The sequence below is a fragment of the Prinia subflava genome, chromosome 19 (assembly GCF_021018805.1).
Source record: "Prinia subflava isolate CZ2003 ecotype Zambia chromosome 19, Cam_Psub_1.2, whole genome shotgun sequence".
In the NCBI taxonomy this organism is placed as follows: domain Eukaryota; kingdom Metazoa; phylum Chordata; class Aves; order Passeriformes; family Cisticolidae; genus Prinia; species Prinia subflava.
Window position 1 is genome coordinate 8,362,092 of NC_086265.1, and position 19,438 is coordinate 8,381,529.

At 48.8% G+C, this 19,438-nt stretch overlaps 2 protein-coding genes across 2 annotated transcripts in view; both read left to right on the forward strand.

Annotated features, from left to right (window-relative positions):
• The first annotated feature begins 725 nt into the window (after positions 1-725).
• On the forward strand, positions 726-8,915 carry ESS2 (ess-2 splicing factor homolog). Its single transcript, XM_063416224.1, has 10 exons — positions 726-939; positions 1,234-1,402; positions 2,272-2,367; positions 2,702-2,868; positions 3,643-3,760; positions 4,216-4,349; positions 4,494-4,596; positions 5,569-5,678; positions 6,587-6,702; positions 7,266-8,915. Exons 1-10 carry the CDS (start codon positions 793-795, stop codon positions 7,549-7,551), a joined length of 1,446 nt encoding a protein of 481 aa, XP_063272294.1. The 5' UTR covers positions 726-792; the 3' UTR covers positions 7,552-8,915.
• Positions 8,916-12,650: 3,735 nt separating this feature from the next.
• Positions 12,651-19,438, forward strand: part of DGCR2 (DiGeorge syndrome critical region gene 2) — a 41,915-nt gene continuing 35,127 nt past the window's right edge. Inside the window, exon 1 of the mRNA XM_063415530.1 lies at positions 12,651-13,031. Within this exon, the coding sequence (XP_063271600.1) occupies positions 12,953-13,031 (79 nt within the window). The 5' untranslated portion in view covers positions 12,651-12,952. The remainder of the gene's footprint in view (positions 13,032-19,438) is intronic.

The window sequence follows — 19,438 nt, forward strand, 5'->3', positions numbered from 1 at the left end:
TGCAGCACATCAGTGGCATCTAGAGTTGCTTTTGGGGTTGAACTTGCTGGCCAAGCGATTTGTTTCATAACAAAGAAACACGGGTTTCTCCCCATAGCCCTGGGGAGAGGCGGTGAGCCTGCTGCGGTGAGAGGTTGGCACAGGCAGCGTTCGCCTTCACCCCTGGTGCCAGCAGTCCCTGCCACAGCGAGCCGTGTGCGTGTTCCTGGCGGGGCCAAGGAGAACCCGGGAGCTGGAAAGCAGCGAGATCAATAAATACATAAATAAAGATAAATAAATAAAACTGCCCTGAACCCCCGGCCCCGGGAGCCCGGGCTGCTTCTGAGGAGGTCTGAAGAGACGGTGGGGCACTGGGGGGATCCGCCCCGAGACCATCCCGGTTCCCAGCCCGTGTGCATCCTGTGTGTATCCCGGTTCCCAGCCCGTTCCCATCCCGGTTCCCATCCCGTGTGTATGCCCGTTCCCATCCCGGTTCCCATCCCGTGTGTATCCCGGTTCCCAGCCCGTTTTAAGCCCGTTCCCATGCCGGTTCCCAGCCCGTTCTCATCCCGGTTCCCATTCCGTATGTATCCCGGTTCCCAGCCCGTTCCCATCCCGACCCTCAGGCCCAGGTGCCGCCGCCGCGGTCACGGCGCGGGCCCGGCCGGGTCCTCCGGGCCGGCAGGGGGCGCCCGCGGACCCGCGCGTCTCCCCGGGCGGGCGCTCCGCTCCCCGCGGCGCGGGAATGTGACGTCAGGGCCCGTCGCGCTGGCGGGGGTGGAGGCGGAGGAGGAGCGGAGCGGTTCTGACGCGATGGAGGCGATGCCGGTGCCCCCGGTCTCTCCCGCCGCACTGGTGCCGGCTACCGCCGCGGGCCCCGTCGCCGTGACGGGGAAGGAGGTGGTGTCGCCGGCCCCGAGGCCCCCGAAGAAGATCTTGGACGAGGAGGCCTATATCGAGGTAAGACGGCGGGCCCGGGCCTAAGCCCGGGAGGCTCCGCTCCGCCCCGCCGGTGCTTGAGCCGAGCGCTTCCAGGGCTCCGCCCGGTAGGGTCGGCCCGCGGCTGCGGGTCCAAGTAGCGCTGGGGCGGCCCCTCGGGCCCCCGCCCCTCCTGCGGCGACAGCTGTCAGCGCTCTGCCACCGGCCCTGGCCCGGGGCTGCCCGGCCTGCCCGGGGCTTTGCAGTGCTGGCCCCGAGCTGAGCCGGCGCTCCCGGTGTCCCAGCGGGGCGTTGCAGTTGTGTTTGTCTTTGTAGAGCTTAGAGAAAATCATCCAGCGAGACTTTTTTCCCGATGTGGAGAAGTTGCGAGCGCAGAAGGACTATCTGGAGGCTGAGGAAAACGGCGACTTGGAGAAGATGAGACAAATTGCAATCAAGTTTGGCTCTTCCTTGAGCAAATCGTTGAGGGACACACCTGCACCCTGTAAGAACTGGCTCTGTGGGGCATGAGGGCTTTGTATTGATGTTGCTGCTCTGCTTTATCTAACTTAGTGCAGGCAATGATTCTCTTAAAGATTCAAGGCTGATGTTGCCTGAGAGCTGAGTGTACCAGTTTGAACAGTAGCCAGTGGCTGGTGGCTCATGCTGAATTTCTCTTTGATGGTGTCTTTGGGAAAAGCAACCTTTTAATAACCATTCCTCATAGGCATCTTTTGCCAAATTCCTGCTCCCTAGGGAATGTTAAGTGCTCCCTGCTATGAGAAATTCTAAGCTGTGTTTTGAATCCTTATTTTAGTTTTCAGTTTTAGGGGTTCTTGTTGCATCTACAGACATTTGAGATTTTCATGTACTAGGAACAGAAGGTGTGGGAAGCTCGTGGTTATCAGAGGTTCCCACAGCAGGGATCCAGTGTTCTATGTTTTCTTTCACTTCCAGTTCAGGTGTTTCTTCAAGCCCAACCCCTGCAGTGGGGTTTGTGTAAGTTGCTTTGTTGTGACAAGGGGCACGTGTCACCAGGGGTGTCCCTTCCTCCCCTGCTGCAGGTGCTGGCCCTGGACTGGGCTCAGTTTGATCTGCTGCTGCTTTTGTTGGCAAAAGGAGGGTGACAAATATACTGGGCTGTGGCTCTGCTGGGAATTACTCCCAGCAGGAGAAAAACGTCTTAGATGAGGCCAAAATCTTGTTTGGAGGTTGAGAGAGAATTGAATAGACATTTTGACATTTTGGAGGTTTTTTTACAAGTTTTAGTTTAATTGTTGTTCTCCTGATATGCCCTCTTGATGTGACTTGATCCTTACAGCAAATCCTGTAGTGTGCTCCAGTAACCAAGTGAACTTCTTCTTTTTGTGACAGATGTTACCCCAGCCACGTTTGAAACCCCAGAAGTGCACCCAGGTGGCCTTCCAGCAGGAAATAAATCTAAAGCTGGCATCAAGACTGCAGAGGAAGGTAGGAGAATTATGTTTCTCATGCTGAATTCTTCCGAAAATAAGTTGTCTGCTAGCAGCTGGCACTTGTACATATCACCTTTAAAAGAAATTGCTATAAATGCCATAGTAGAGTTTATTGAAAGCTGGTTGTATGTGCTCCAAACCTGATTTGGAGCACATACAAACTTGATTTGGATCCACTCTGTGTGGATCTGTTTCTTTGACCACGGTTGATGTCAGTTCTTGGTGTGTCTGTGGAAGGCTTGGTGGCAGGAGGGTTAAGAAGTAGATACAGTGCTCTCACAGAAAGGGAGGCATTAACCTTCCTCAGGCTTCTTCCCTTCTCTTGTTAGGAGAAGCAGAGAAAGATGATAAAGATGCTCTTCCCAGCCTGGACACCTTCTTGGCCAAGCACACGAGTGAGGATAATGCTTCCTTTGAGCAGATCATGGAAGTGGCCAAGGAGAAGGAGAAAGTCAAGCACGCCTGGTTGTACAGCGCAGAGGAGGAGTACACCCGGGTAGGGAATTGCCCAGCTCTGTCTCTGCTCTTCCAGGGGACACTGCAGGGAAATACCATTGCACTGTGTTTCTGCTAAGGCTCAGTTTCCTGGGTCCTGTGACTGTTCCTTGCTTCCTTATGCAGTCCTGTTTTTCCCCTTCTGTCACACAAGAGCAGTGCTGACTTAGCTGTGAGGCTTTGTCTCTTCTGAGAGCTTTGAGACAGAGTGCAGGTATTGCTGTCTTTGTAAGCAATACCTGCATTAATACTTTCTGTAAGCAGCCACACCAGGGAGAGCAGCTGAGCGCAGTTCCTGTTGTTTGTCCATCAGCCCTTCATCATTTGCAGTTTAATTGTTTGTCTTATTTAATTTTCTGTTACCAGTCTAACCCACTCAGCTGCTGAAGCACAGAGCTGCATGAGCGTGGCTGGCTGTGCTGCCTTCCTCAGCTGCCTGCAGGGGAGCTCCAAGAGCTGCCCTGGGCCTGCCGTGTCAGTCTTTAACCATCAGCAGTGGGCAGCTGGCACACATCTGTCATTGATGGATGTGGGATGCAGTGCCTTTTAATGAAGCTTGGCGCTGACGTGTGGGTGTTTGATGCTGTTGTTTTGAGGGAGTGTTATTTTTTTATCCCTCAGAGTCTGTTACATACCTGATGCAAAATGATATAGGGCAGGTGGCTGAGCTTATGACTGAGATCTCCAAGTTGTGTCTGCCTGAATAAAAGATTGCAGGAGGCGCCTTCAGACTTCCCTTTTTCGCCTTTTAATTTTTTTTCCATTGCCCTTTCAGCGACAGAATGAAAACCTGGCACTTCCTTCAGCCGAGCAGCAAGCTCTGGAGAACGTGAAGGCGGGGCTGGACACCTGGGAATACACGGCTCGGAACACCCTCATGTATTATCCAACAGGTGAGCATTGCTTCCATGGGGGTTGGCTCCAAACAGTGCTTACAGCATTTCTGTGTGTCTGAGCAGCTCTTACAGGTAACGCTGTGCTTTTTCTTCTCTAAAGTTGTTTTTAAGAAGTGGGGTTTTTTTCCATTTTTCCTTGGCCTCTGATTTCAAAGTTTGATCATGTTCTATTTGCTATTGAAAAGCTCATCTGTAAAATAGGAGTACTTGTTTTCAGCAGCCAAAGCTCTTTCCTGGTCTGTCTTCTTTATGAGCACTTGTCATCTTTATTCATTGTTTTCTTCTGCTCAAAGAGTCTCCTTGGACTTGTTAGTCTGTTTGTTGCTATAAAAAAAGATGTGTTTTTGTAAATATAGTTTTCTTTTTTGGCTATAAATGTACAATTGATAATTTCTGTGAACCAGTGAAGCACAGAAATGAGCCCTTTTTAAAAAGGTATTTGGCTTTTCAAGGTGTACCCGATGAGAGTGAGGTCTTTAAGAAGCCCAGGGAAGTTGTGCATCGAAACACCCGTTTTGTGAAGGACCCTTTTAGCCAAGCTGTGAGCAAATCCCAGCTCCAACAAGCTGCAGCCCTCAATGCTCAGGTTGGATAATTTTACTTCTTACTCAAACCTGGTTAGGCTTTACTCTCTGGTGTGGTTTATCCCCCAGCAGAACTGTGTGTGTGTGCTGGATACAGCTGGCTCTCACCTTCCTCTACATGAATGGTGTTGTCTTTTTTATTTCAGTACAAACAGGGCAAAGTGGGACCTGATGGGAAAGAACTGATACCCCAAGAGTCTCCGAAAGTGAACGGGTATGGATTTGTGGCTACCCCCTCTCCTGCCCCAGGTAAGAGGGTTTCCTTATTTCTTCTGCTTTAAGAGGACTGTTACTCCACTTACTTTGCAGTGTTCAACACAAGGATGTCATCACAGGGTTAGATGAGGAGGTGAGACCTCGTGCCATGTGTGCTAGCTGGATGCAGGGCTTCAATCCTAGTGCAGTGCATTGGCAGGAGAGGTCACACTGCACCAAGAGGCTCTGAGCAAGTTGCTGTCTCATTGCTCGGGAATTATCCAGCTGTGGGGTACTTTCAGTTAGAACAAACTGATTCTTTTTTTTCGAGTTGAAACATGGTATCTGAATTTGTAGGTGTTCTGCACCAGCCATGTGCTTTATGAGGTTATGCCAACACCTGGACATACTGGGCCTTTCCCTCTGGAAAACCTGTAGGTGGCGTTTGGAGCACCTCCTTTCTCCATCATAAACGCCTTTTCCAAACCCTGGACAGTGGGATTTTCCAGCCAGAGACCTAACTGGGCTCTCAGAACCCTTCCTACACCTGTTAGACAAGGTGCAGTCACTGTTCGGTACAGGCTGCCCCTGGGGTGATTGGAGGGTACATTTGGCTATTGCATGCTCCTTAAGTCCTCTGCCTGTTTTCTGAAGAGTTTCCCGTGGTGAAGGAGTTCCATACAGCAGCAGAGGGGAGAACTAGTACTGTGGAGGGAAAAATGAAAGCATCACTAATCAAAAGCTTAGCAAATGGAAAAATAAAGACATGGAAAGGGTGGTGCTTGGTTGTTGGAACTGAGAGGGTGACACAGCTGCAGGCAAACCCTTTTAATGGGAACCACATGTTACTATTCACATTGGCTGCGATTTCCTCTGCAATGGAGGGGCTCCTTTGTTGATGAATTTGCTGCATTCCCTAATTTACTTCTCTTTTTTTTTTTTTTTTTTTTTTTTTTTTTGTGGTGAATGAATAGTCAAATTAATCAAATGTCTTGCATGGGCATCACTTGTTGAATTTGCTTTTAGGTGTGAATGAGTCGCCTTTTATGACATGGGGTGAAATTGAAAGCACTCCTTTGCGTCTGGAAGGGTCAGAAAGACCTTATGTGGACAGAACACCTGGACCAGCCTTCAAGGTATTTCAGCAAGTCAGCATGACATTCTTTTCTGGGGGGGAATAACTGGGAAGGGAAAGGGAAGTGGGTAAGTAATGGATTAACATGGAGTGTGACACATCGCTGGGTGGTGTTCCCAGCCCTTGAAACTAATAATCCAGTTTGTGCTTGGAGGGTGGAGATGAGCATGGATCCACATGAAATCTTCTTGGTGGAGCTACCTGAGGTGGAATGCACACTGCTGGCAGGAGAATGAGATTCTGCTTTTGGTGGTGGGCCAGACAGAGGGGCTTTCAGAGGAAGTTGAAGACATGCTCAAGTTTTCTGATTTTAGCGTGTGAATAGGTGGAAGTTTTAGCATTTCCCTCTGTCTTTATCTTCTGGCTGTTGGAGCTTGAGGCAGATATATCAGTTCAGAGTAGAAAAGACATTCTGGCCTTGCTAATGGCACCTAACCCTGCATGCTACTTATCTCCTGCTGGTGTCTTTGAATGTGAGCTGTCTGAGACTCTTCAGTTTGAGAAAGGTGTAATTTGATGTATGTACCTCTGTTTTGTCAGACTCCAAAGGCCTTTACTGGTTTCTCCTGCTGTTTGGCAATGTCTGTGTATGCCTGAGAGCTGGCTGGCTACAGGCCAGGCAAGACACAGGTGACATTGTTTGTCTAGGAGACACAGCAGGAGGAAATGCCAGAGTTAATGGCTGCTTCCTTGACTGGACTGGTTTTACAATTTTTGTTACTTGCTAAGGCAGGTTGAAGGTCCCTGTGTCCTCTCTGGCTTTTACACAGCAGCAGAGAGGTGCAGGCTGACCCCACTTCTCCCTGCTTTAGATCCCTGTACATTGGAATCCAGCTTTGAAGGTGCTTTGACTCATTTTTTCAGCACTCTCGAGTGCCTTTGCAAGTGAACTGTGTGATGCATTTATAGATCCTGGAGCCCGGGCGCCGTGAGAGGCTGGGACTCAAGATGGCCAATGAAGTGGCAGCCAAAAACCGAGCAAAGAAGCAGGAGGCACTTCGAAAAGTGACAGAAAACTTGGCCAGGTGAGGGTTCTGTTTTGGCAGCAGAACTGGGGGTGGGTATTATCTGAGGAGATGTAAATCAGCACATGTAGAAAGGGAGGAATGATTGTAAGGAGGGACACTGGAAGCAGGAAGAGGTAAATTGGACTGAAAGGTTTTAGAAATTAAAAATTTAGAATTTAAAAAACTTAGTTCCTGAGGCAAAGTGGCTGGTGGCTGTCCCTGACACTCCTGTCAGTATCACTGCTCTGCCCTACAGCCACCCAGTGATGCCTCTGGATCAGTGTCTTCCCTCATTGCAAGGAGGAGACATGATAAGAGTTGCTTGGGGGGGTCACAGGAAGGACAGAAAGGGCTCAAAGGAAATGTCAGGCAGTGCCACTGAGGTTTGGGAGGGATGTAGGATGTTTTTCTGTCACTTGTTTCTTTAGAGACAAGCTGCATTTACCTGCAGGCAGAATGACTTGTGCAGGCAGCGAGTTTGCTCTGTGGGGGGAACTCATGTAGGGAGGCAATACTGCTTTTCCTGATCAAGGCAGATTTTTTTACTGTAAAATCTCTTAAACCTGTTTATTCTATTTCAGCCTTACTCCAAAAGGATTAAGCCCAGCAATGTCACCAGCTTTGCAAAGACTTGTGAACAGGACTGCGAGTAAATACACCGACAAAGCCCTGCGAGCCAGCTACACGCCCTCCCCAGCCCACACAGGAACTCCTGGTTACAAGACCCCTGCCAGTGGGCCTCAAACCCCCCAGAGCACCCCACAGTCTAGGACAGTATCTCAGACACCAGTATCTCAGGATACCACATCCATCACGGACAATTTACTGCAGCTTCCCAAAAGAAGAAAGGCATCTGATTTCTTCTGAACATTCCAATCACCACCAAGGTGATAGTGATCTGGCTGTGCTCAGTGAGCTGTGGACTGGTTACTGGAACCTGGGGAAGTGGAGATAATTTCTGAAAGATGTATTTCTGTTTTTAAGAGAGCCCTGCATTTAAACTCGTTTCTGTACAGCTATGTCTGTTTCTGAAGTGGGGTGAGCCTTTCTAAAAGGCTGAACTGGACTTGGCTCCAGCTTGTCAAACTTGTTTGAGTTTGTAGTTTGCAGAAAAGGGCACACAACCGTGTGTGTACTGAGGCATGACAGAGAATTTTAGAGCTTCTCTTTAACTTGAAGTTAGACTGATGCACAGGTTTGGCTAACTTCATGATCTTGTTAGAACCAGCATTCCTTAAGAGGACCCCATTCCTTCCTTCACTCCTTACACTTTGCAGAATGAGATTTGCCTTGCTGCTTTTGCCCAGGCTTTTCTTCTGCAGGTTTTGGGCTTGCCCTGCTCTGCAGCAGGCAGAGGGAAGGGATCAGATTTGTTTTATAGCTGCTGTGTGTGTGACTCCAGAGGGTTCATCACGATGCAGGGTCAGAGGCAGTTGTGCATCATCCACCAGGATGACAGTGCCATTCTGAAGGACAGAAGTGGTTCTTCTGATAGCCACACTGGGGCTTTTGTTTGGTGTTTTCCTCCCATTCTTTGAAACTTTTGGCTTTAGTTTTTATAATTGGCCAAGAAAGGAAACACAATTTTAACCATACATAGCCTGCACTCAGTGCTGTGGTTGCTGCGTGTGAGCTGACCTTTGTGTGTGGGATGAGCCCTTGTGTGGGTGATCCAGCCTGGGGGTAACCTGTGCACCCTTTAGGAGGAGGCAGGTTTGCACTTCTTGCACCACACCTGAGTACAAGACAGCGTGTGTAACACTGGGCAGTGTTGGCATTTGCTATAGTCAGGTGATGTTTTACTGAGGCAACATCCATGGAAAGTCTTACCCAGCAACTTGAGGAGTGTCTGCAGCCTTCTCTAAGGTCTGGGGTGTTGGGTGCTGTTTGTCTCTGTGGAGAGCTTCCTTCTGTGTGGTTTCCTCTGCCACTTCCCAAACTCATGTCTCTGACTGTGAAAAACCCTTCAGAGGGTCTCAGTTTTTATAGTGCACCTTGTAAAAATAAATTGATCAACATGACATTGCTAGGAATCATGACTCAAAATTAGTAGTTTTTACCTTTTTAGTCCAGAAATACTTGAAGACTCTGTTTTTCCTTTAAGCAAAAAAAAATTATTCTCAGGTACCTAGGAATTAATGTAAAAGGAGTGCATTTACTAACATTTTCATGCTTTCAGAATTATTCTTTAAGGACTGAACTGACTAAATATTAACCAAGTTCTTAGGTAATTTCAAGTGCTAATTATTTATTTCATAGTGAAATCCTTGTCTCCATTAAGCTTAGGACCTCTCTGTTAGGTACACAGGCAGATGGTGAGACCTTGGCCTGCAGTTTGGGTCACTGAGGAGACCAGGAGCAAGGAGTGGATGTGGGATTCCTGCCCATTTGTGGGTGCAGAAGCTCCTCTGGGTGTGGGATGCACAGAAAAGCTGAGCAGTGTTCGAGGGGCTGCGGATGGGGTGGACACATGGATCAGGAGTGGGATGTGGCATCTCTCTGCCACAGCATTCCAAACTGTCTGTGCTCATACCCAGGTGTAGCTGGAATAACAGGAGAATGTGATGTTTGAGGGTGGTTAGTTCCACAGTGTGCAATTCATGCTTAAAAGCAGACTGCATTAAATCTCCTGTGGATGGTGTTTGTTTTGTGTTTGCCCTCAAGTGAATTAACCTAGACAGCCACACTAAAATCACAGCCTGGATTCTTCACATGTTTTTTGGAAATGGAACTTATTTTCAGTTACATTCTGTAAAACTGGATCTGTTGAAAGGGCTGTAGTGCTCTTCAGATGGGCTGTTCCTAATGCCAGCTGTAATGTCTGTTCCCTGCTTCCTGCTGCAGTTCAACCCTGCTATCTGTAATTAGTGAATCAGTAAATTCTTCATTGCCAGATATTTTTGCTGCTGTAGCAGTGGCAGATAATGTGCCTTACAGGGCCAAATCCAGTATGAAAAAACATCTTGGTTTTTGATGACTGGTGGTTTTTGTCCCTCCCATTTTCAGCAGGTTATTTTTCTTTTGCCGTTGCAATGTATCTGCATTTTCCTATGTGCAAGGGCCAAGCACACTTGCTCCCTCAGCCATGACAGCATCTGGAGCTCTCCTGAGGCTGCAGAGGCGGCTGGCAGTGAGCAGTGGTGGCCCCAGGCCTCTCCTGGGTGGCCAGGCTGGCTGTGGTGTGTTGCTGGATGCCTGGAAGTCATGGTGGACCTGTGTCCACGTGGTGTGAACACCATCACATCCAGAGGAGGTGGGGGCTTGCTGTGTGCAGCCAGGGCCTTTGCCCTTTGTCCCAGGCAGGAAAGAAAACGGGAGACCAGGGGAGGTTCTTGTAAGCCTGATCACTGAGCCCCAAGCTGGGGCCCTGAGCCCTTCACCTTCAGGGCCAGGAGCTTCTCCCTGGCCCAGGGGTGACCATCTCTGCTGTGCTGCAGGAGCTGCAGCTTTTCACCCGTCCAAAAGCATGTTCTAGGAAGGGAACTGATTATTTAGGTTAAAAGGGAAGCTGTGGTTGGAGATACTTTGTTGTTTTAGAGGATTGGGCTATTTCTCTGCAAAAAAAAAAAAAGGAAATGGGTGCACTCGCTCAGGGGAGAGGGAAATGGAGCAATTCTCACTTCCTCATATTTGCACGTGTTGCTCTCTCCCAGCACAGGGCTCCATGAGCCCCTTCCCCCATCTCTCCCAGCCCCTGCAGCTGAGCTGGCACAGTCTGGGGCAATGGGCACCTCTCAGCCTTCACTTTGGTGCTGCTGGGCCATTCACTGCCCCTCTGCTCAGGGGTGCTGAGGGGCTGCTGGACACATGGGTGTGCTCCTGACCCTCCCCTTCAGAGCTGGGGGTGTGTGGGACATGGCATGGGGGAAACCAGGCCTTGGGACAAAAGCCAGGGATAAGCAGCCTGTGCCCTGCTCTCCTGGTGGAGATGGTGGAGGCATCATAGGATGTTTATTTATGCATCAGCCTGTATGGTGTAATGCCCAGGCCCTGGGGTGAATAAGGATACCCTGGGTCAGTCTGGGGTTGGCCTGTGAAGCTGTGCTGCAGGAAGCCAGGCTCAGAACAGTCTGTCCCCACAACACCCTATGGGAGGAGCAAAGCTGGGGAGTTTGATGCTCACACTTAGTGCTGGAGGATGTTGTCATGCTTCAGGTGCCCACAGGCTCTTGGATCATGCCAGTATTTGGCAGCACATGAGACTGGGAAAGTGGGTTTTGGCCTGAATCCTCAGGCAGTGTCCTGCTGCTTGTGATGCACTCCAGCAGGTCCCCAGGCACGTTCCTGGCCCCACAGTGCTCCTGAGGCAGCTCCTGAGACCCCCAGGGCTCACAGCTCCAGGCTCAAGCTGATACCCCAGCTCTGGGGAGCTCTTGGCAGGCACCAATTTCCCCTCCCGGGGAAGAAGCACCTCCCTGGAGCTGCTGACCTGAACACAGCAACAGCGCCTGGGGGGACAGAGCCCGTGAGTGCTCCAGAAATCCCACAGAAGCGCCTGTTCCCTGCCTGCAGGCTGCAGCTGACCCGTGGGACAGTCAGTGACTGAGGGGGAGCAGGAGCCATGAGAGAGCAGAAGTAGCTGTACCTCCATCAGGTAACCCCTTGAGAGAAGTTTGCTGCTGGGTCCAATTACTCAATTACTGAGTAATTGCTGTTAACTTGGAAGAAAGGGGTGGGTAAAATTGGGTCAAAATGGTCCTTATTGGAATTGCAATGTTTTATTTGGAGAACACCTCATTGTAAATATTAAAAATATATGAACATTTCTGAGGCAGCTTCCCAGGTTTTGATTTGAAAAAGCTGGAATTCCCTGCAGAGGAGAGTGACAGCTCCCTGCTGACCGTGGGTCACCCGTTGTGTCTGGCCCCTGGCTGAGCCAATGTCCTGGTGCTGCCACAACACCCCCTTGTGAGTGGAAACTCCAGATGAATTTGGGAAGTGGATGTTGGTGGTGAAACTGCCTTTTGATTCTAAATGCCACCTGGGCTGACCTTCATCCAGCACCAGGAGGGTTGTGGCACTGGGCTGCTGTCTCCAGCCGGGGACAGCCACCACCCTGCCCGTCTGACATGCACCAACACCCAGGGTCAAATTCCTACAGGCACCTGTCACTCGCAGGGCCACTAACACTGACCCGAGCCACACAATCTATTTTCTTTATGTGTTTCCTCTCTGTCTGGGCCTGGGAACTGGGAATGGAATGTTTCCAGGAGCTATGGAAACACCTGGCTGGCTCTGGCACTGCGGGGTTCTGGCTGTGGGAATGTGGCAGCCCTGGGTGCTGCTTCTCCGTGCCACAGACATGAACAGGGACTGTCTCATCCCACTGTGGGCAGGGGGGACCAGAGTAATGAAGAAGCAAAGGATGGTCAGCCTGGGAGGCTGCTGAGGCTGGGAAAGTCCAGAGCTTTGTGCCTCTGCTGCGGGACAGGCAAGGTGGTGGCACTGGGAAATCCCTGCAGAGGCAGGGAAAGGCCATCGCAGCAGAGATGGAGGTGACCTGAAAAGGCTGTCCCGAGGTACAGAGGAAGCTGGCTGGGGCTGCCCCAGTGGGAATGGCAAAGGCTGACAAAGAGTGATGGAGGTGAGCAGGAAAGGACCCTCCAGCTGGGGACAGGGAAATGCTGTTCTGGGGGGAAGAGGGGATAGAGGCTGTCCTGGGGAGGTGGAGCGAACTGAGCAAGACTATCCCGGGGAGAATGGGGCTCCCACTGGGGTGAGGAGTGAGTGGGCTGATGGAGGCCGTCCGGGGGGGATTGTGGTGGCCATCCCAGGCCGTCCGGCGGGGGTCCCGGGCCCGGTGCGGGGTCCCGGGGATCGCGGGGTGCTCGGGGCCGCCCCGGCCCCGCCCCCTGCCGGCGGCCCCGCCCGGCCCCGCCCACCGCCGTAAGTGGGCGTGGCGTGCGCTGATCCCCGCGCTCGGCCCCGCCCCTTGAGTGCCGATTGGGCGGGCGGCGCGCGGCGGGAGGGGGCGTGGCGGCGCGGGCACGGCGGCGGGGAGGCGCGGCCGCCATCTTGTGCGCCGGCGGAGCCCTGCGAGCCGCCCCAGCGCGGCCGCCCGACCCGCGCCGCTCCCGCCGCTCCCGCCGCAGCCAGGGCCGCCGGCTCCGCCCGGGGCGGCGGCGAACGGCGGAGGGAGGGCAAGGGAAAAGCTCGGTGCGGACCGGGGCCCCCCGCGGGCCCGGCGGCGGCCCCTCCTCCCGCCGCTCCGCGCGTCCCTCCCCGCGGGTTTGTGGCACTGTGCCGGGGGAGGATGAACGGAGGATAAATGGTGCCCAAGGCGGACAGCGGCACCTTCCTCTTCCTTTTCCTCCTGGTGCTGAGCATCACCGAGCCGCTGCGGCCAGGTAGGGGCGGCGGCGGGGCTGGGGGTGCGGGGCAGGGCGAGCCCCGGGGGTCGCCGGGGACAGTCCGGGTCGGGGGCGGAGTGGCCCGGAGCCGGCCCCTCCGGGGAGATTTGGGCTTTGCTGCTGCTTTGTGCCTTTAAACAGAGCGGGAACGCGGCCGAGCATCGCTCCCTGTGCCGGCTGCCCGGAGGTAAGAGAGCCTGGATTTACCCTGGGAGTCAGAGTAAAACGTTCGTGTCAAAGTGTAAAAGCTTGGCTAGAAATCTACATAACCCTGCGGGTAATGAGCGCAGAAAATGTGGTGACTAAGTTTTCAGGTGCTTGTTCCTTACCTGCTTTTCTGCTGTGGGCCTTGGATGCCTACACAGCCAGACACAATGCTTGCTTTCGAAGTGCCGTTTAATCCTGCCAGAAACAGAAAAAAGCCTGCTGCACCTGGTTTGTCTTTCTGGTTCTGTTCGTGTTTCTTTTAGGGAAGTAATTCAGCGATGGAGTTTGTGTGCTAGCTGCAAGGCAGGGTGCTTAAAATCTTAAGATGATTAACTTAGGAGAAATGGTTGGTGTTTGCCGGTAGAAAACTGCAGTTTTTCTAGGTGTATCTCTCAGCTGGGTTTTTTTTTTTTTTGGGTGTTGAACTCTCTTGGAGCTTGGCAAAGCCCTCGGGTATCTCGGGCAGCTCTTGCCAAAAAGCATCAGTAGCCAAAGCATGAGGCTGCCTGGGGTGGCTTTGCAGGTTTGGAAATCTCCCTCCCATCACACCAAGCTGTTCCTGGGTGATATGTGCTCCTAGTAAATTGGAGAGTAAGAACCATGGTTTCTTTGAAACCCCCTTGTTCTTTTTCCTTGAAATAGCTTTTATGAGCCAGACTAATAAAACATAACAGTATTAATGAACTGCGTCTAAGTGAGTTCCCAGCAGAGCTGAAACACAATTGGGTCAGTGTAGGCAGAGTTATTGAAATAACTAACTTGGGTGTTGAAACGTCTCTGTGTCTGCCTTGTTTTGTTTTAGCTTGTTTTTTTGGCAGTGCAGTGTATATACAGGGCTTGTGATATGCACTTAAGTAGCCAAAAACCCCTGTTGTGTTGGTAGCCTAGTATTATTACAGCTACAGGCTTTTATGGCTGAGAAGGTACTATATAAAACTGATTTCATGCAGCTCCTTTTTCCTGGCACTAAGTGCTACAGGCTGCTAGATTGCTGGATGAAAAGGTTCAGCTTATTCAGAGCTGTCTCTGTGCTTTTACAGGTGGGTAGACTTGACCCTGAACTTGGTTGATGTTGAGCATTGTCGCCTCCTAGAAATTCAAAAATGGCATTTTTCATATTGTGTCACATTTGTCACTCCAGTTTGATATTGTACCTCTGTCAGCAGCTGATGCTTGACGGATGAACACAGGTTTTTCACTTAGGTTTGCTTCATTAAGATGAATGATATTTTTCCATTGGTGCTCTAATGTACCTGCTTTAGAGATTTGTGGTGCTGTAGCCTTGCTGGCAGAAGTGTCCTTGTGAGCAAACCTTAACTCATCTGCTCAGGTTCTACACCGCTGGCTTTGGAACTTGAAATGTTAGAATTCCCCTGTGGCAACTCCATAAGCATTCCACGAATTTTGCTCAAACCATATGTATTCCTGAACCTGAGGTGAAGTAATGCACCTGGATGTAATGCTGCAGCTGGAATTCCTTGCTGTATGAGGAGTTTCTGAGTTCCATTTGGAATATGCTCATCCATCCTGTTTACGTGGTGGCTCCGGTTGAGCGTGGTGGCTGAGCTGTCCATGGTGGTGCCTCTCCCTCCTCCTCAGAGGACAGCCCATCACTTCTGGGTGGCCTCACAGCTCTTTGCCGATGTCATCTGTTTTTTTTGATTTGCTTCAATTAGTATCTTGAATCTGCTATCTCAAAAAAAAATCACCCATTTTGTAGATCAATAGCACAGGGTTTGATCCTGAAACATGAGGTGCAAGTAGGGAAAACCTGGCTCATGCAAGTACAGAGGCCATACAGAACCAAATTAATCACTTTAATCAGTGGTGAAGAAGTCTCCCTAGTCTTCTCTGGGGAGAGACAGCAGAAGGAGTACTTAAACTTAGAATTTATTTCCCAGGTGGTGTTTACTTTACTTTTTACTTCTTTAAACCTGTGTGTTGTAGCAACTGTCTTTTTGGTTTAGGAAGGACGCCTGCAGCTTGCTTAGTTTAAAATCTGTACTTGGAACTATCAGATGAGTGCTGCAGAGCTCTGGGAGGTTTTATGTACTCAGAGATGAATGTGTAGTCCCTTCACAATTCAGTCCCGGCGGATCAGGCATCTCTTTGTATTTCCATGTTAATTTGACACTAGCTTTGTATCCATGTTCTTGCTGTGCTCTTCAGACAAATAAAACCTTCTTTTAAGCCTCCTCAACTGTAGTATCTTTTCATGCAATCTGAAAGGCACTGATTTTACATGGGCCTATTTTTTTCTGCATTTAGGGCGAGGTGGGCTTTAGTAAATTAGGGAGAAATTAATTAAAATTTCTTTTTCTTTCCCCATTTTTTTTTTCTTGATTACATGAGTCTGTTTTGTGCTACTGCCATCACTAACAGCACAAGGTACTTTCGACATACCATGACATTGGCCCCAGCTGTGCAGACTTGGGTTCCTGAAGGCACTGTGGGCAGTTTGATTTTTCTGAGCCTGTGGACTTGTAATGGTAATTTTGAGCCTTTGAGAATTGCCACTTGGATTTTTTTTGTCCCCGTGTTTCTATCTTTCCTGTTCTGTTTTGAGCATATCTTTCTTGTTTTGACTAGTTGCCTGCTTTATAGTGCATTTTTGAAAGCGTTCTTTTTTTTCAAAGTAGGGCATTTCTCCTGGAGTTGTGTTACCCATTGTTTTTGGAATCTGCTAATGTGAATTTAAGCTGAATGTATTAAACTCTTCCAACTATATGGGTGTAGAGTGAAGGACTAACTTAATATTTCCATTAAACACTTGCTGATTTTACTCTATCTATTGCTTTTTGGGGATATTTACCACAGTAGAGTTTAATTTAATAAAATCTTTTCCAGGACAACTCAAACCCATCTGCTTCAGGTTATCTGAGTAGCTGGCTGAGAGAGCTGATGTCTCTGCGTGAGGAAATATTTCAGTGGTGTGTTAACTGAGTTGCAATAAGCTGTTCTGGTGCTAGCTTAGATTTTGCCTGAGTTTCTAAACCAGTGCATTTCTGTCAGTTGTTGGAAGAGCATCAGAGCTGTAAATTGTTGTAAATTCAGTTTTTCACAGTTTGAGAATATTTAAGAAGTTTCTTTTTCTGTTAACATTGCAATGCATCCCACTGACAAGCAGAGGTTCTGGTGTCTTTGTGTAGCATTGGGAGCTTAAGCAGTCTGGAATGACCACGCTGACATGTTTCAGAATAGTATTTAAAGGATTAATTAAGATCATCATCTCTAAAGACAATAACATGTTTTCATATTTCTCTAACAAGATACTGCTGCTTGGTAATGAAAAACACTTAAACATGGTCAGGCTTTATATTGGATTTTGTAATAATGGTTTAGTACAGAGCCTTGTGAATGTAGGTCATCGGGCTTTCTTATTAGAGCACTTGCCAGGCAGCTAAAAGCCAATTGAGTTCTTGTTCTTGCAGCGTTTTTTCTCCACTTCAAAGCCAGCTAGAGGAAGTAATTTTATTACCCAAGTTCTGTTTCAAAAAAAAACATTGCACAACATACTTAATCTGCAATGCTTAGAAAGACTTGCCAGTGCAAGTGGTCTGGTTAAAACCCCACACTCCAGCTCACAGCTGGAACTTCCCATACACTGTGGAGCTTGCTGGCAGCTGGGGTTATGCTCTTACAGGTGGGGTTGGTGTTGGTGTTTTGACACGATACAACCGACAAGTGTGTTCCAATTGCCAACTCTTTCTTGTCTTTCAGTCCAGAGTGTTGGATTTACAGGCAAGGCAGAACTCATCAGAGTAGAGGTCTAAGCAGACCCATGATCAGCATAGTTTCAAGGTGATCCCCTGGTGTGCTATGACTGGATGGGTCTGGTTTTATCCAGTTGAAGTGTATTGATTAATTCAAATGGAGACACAAATATATTGGTCATAAAATTTGCTCTGGCCAGTGTTCCTCTGCTCTGGAGAGACTTTGTTGGTAGGCAAATACAAACCCTTATTTTGCTCTTTGTTCACTGTCTCCACCTTAGTGAGAGCTGTGGTGAGTGATATTTATTCAGGTTCATGTCGTTGCTAGCTGCAGTCCCTGTCTGTGTATTTAGGTGAATTCCCAAGTGGAAGGTTCTAGGAGTGAGGGGTAGAAGGATTTTTATCACACCTCCTCAGTTAATTTTGCTGAAAGTAGGGCTTGGCCTGTCTTTCGGTCTGGTGTTTTCCCCTTCATCCCTTTGCTTCTTAATCTAATGGTTTTAAGTTTTATTTTGCTTCCTACTGTTACCTCTTATTGAATTCTCATCCTGATGTTCCTTGCTCTGCTATTTGCTGTTTTTACAGCTGCAAAGCAAGGCTGATGGATGCCAAAAAGCTTTTTTGTGGCTGGTCTCAGCGGAGCAGAGAGACAAAGCAGAAGGTATCAGACCTTATTAGCAGGTCTGATACTTTAAGACTGGTAATTCCTGATGTTAATTATAAAGCAAAATTTTTGAGGTGCAAGTGGATTCTCTGCTAGCTGTGGCTACAAAGTAAAGGAGAAAAAAGGAGTCAGTAGGCAGGGTTGTTTGCATTGCTTTGGCTCTGAGAAGCAGTAAACCAGAGGGGCACCTTGGTGGTTTGCAAACAGGTGACTTCTATGTCCCTACAGTTGGTTTGGGGCAGGGCTGGGTTGGTCCAGAACAGCAGAAGTGATGGAGAGCAGAGCACTCCCACAGCCTCTCTCTGCTGCAGGAGGAGGCAGTTGTGCTTCTTTCTTGGTATATGAGGGGAAAGCTAGACTGAAGAAAGAGGAATTTTAGATACTAAGTATGAAAGATGTAAAATCCCCTGGTGAATGTCAGAAAACCAGTCAAGGCTTCAATGAATCATCATTCTGTCCCCTGGCATTACCTTTGTTAGAGCTGATGTTGATGTTGAATTGTAATGCAAGCATAGTAGCTGTCTCTGTGGTCCATCTTCCAGTAATGCCCGGGTCTCTGGGTTTTTACGTGGTGATTTCTTGCAACTTTTATAAGTTCTTGTTTGATTCTGTGAGGTGCATATGAATAACTTCTTCTGTGATTAGCAGAACTTCCCATTGTGCAACACAGACGTGAGTGCCCCAAGTGGAGCTTCTGATACCTGAAAGTTCTGTCTGGAGCAGAACCTAGAAGGAACTGAGTGGAATCACAGCTCCTGCCCTTCAGGGCTTAATGTGTGTGCTCGGGGTTGTTTTGTATTTTGAAGTGGACATGTGCATTGTGTTCTTGCAGTGATAGCCTGGACAAGGGAGAGCCTAGATAAAAAGGCAACAGAGCACAGCTAATGGCAGGCTCAATGATCTTTGTGTGTGTGATCTGAAGGGTTAACCTGTGATGGGAAGAGCCTTGCTAATCTTTTATTCTCTGTAGGCTGATAGAAAATTATGGCTAGAAGGAGTGTAAGAGATGGGGTCGTTCATCTTCCTCTCCCAAAAGAAAATCTGGCAAGCCCAGGCAACTCCTGAAGGAGTTTGTCAAGCACATTGTTAATGATTTCCTGTTTTGGGTTCCAAACACCAGATTATTTTGGTAACTCTAGTTGCCAGTCTGTTTGTTCTGCAGTTATAGCTTATTACTTGTATAAATACAGTGTAATGCACGGGTCTCTCATAAGCTGCAGCTTTAAAGGACAGATTCAGAGTTTTCTAGGACAGTTCAAGTGCCAGTTTTTGGTAGTGGTGGGTGCCTGCCAGTGCCCAATCCTCTCTGGCTTTCCCCGTTTTGGAAGGGTTTCTGTTTCATGCTGGATCCTTGCATGGCAGGCTCACACGTTCCCACTACAGTTCAGTGGTGGTTTTGTAGAGGATCCTGAGTCCAGAAGTCATTGATTTGCTGTAGCAGGACTTGAACAACTTAGTTGCTTAAAAACATGAGTTTGGGATTAACCTTTAATCCATACTCCCTGAACTGTGAAATCCTCTGGCATCTTGTGGTTTCCTGTGAAACTTTAAATTTTTCTTTGTTTTAAAGGGTCGGCCTACTAATTCTGGGTTTCATGAACAGCATTTTAATGGTATTTTCTATATGGAACTCCTAAGAAAGTTATTAGTAGTGTTTGCCTGCCCTTCAGATAATTTGGTAATATGGTTTTAAGTTTAATGGCAATTGATAGTTTCTTTATTATCTATAGCTAAACTAAATGACATTCAACTTCCTACTTAATTAAAATTAAAATTGGTTGGTCTAACATTATATTTAGCTTCTGTTCTGTTTATTGATT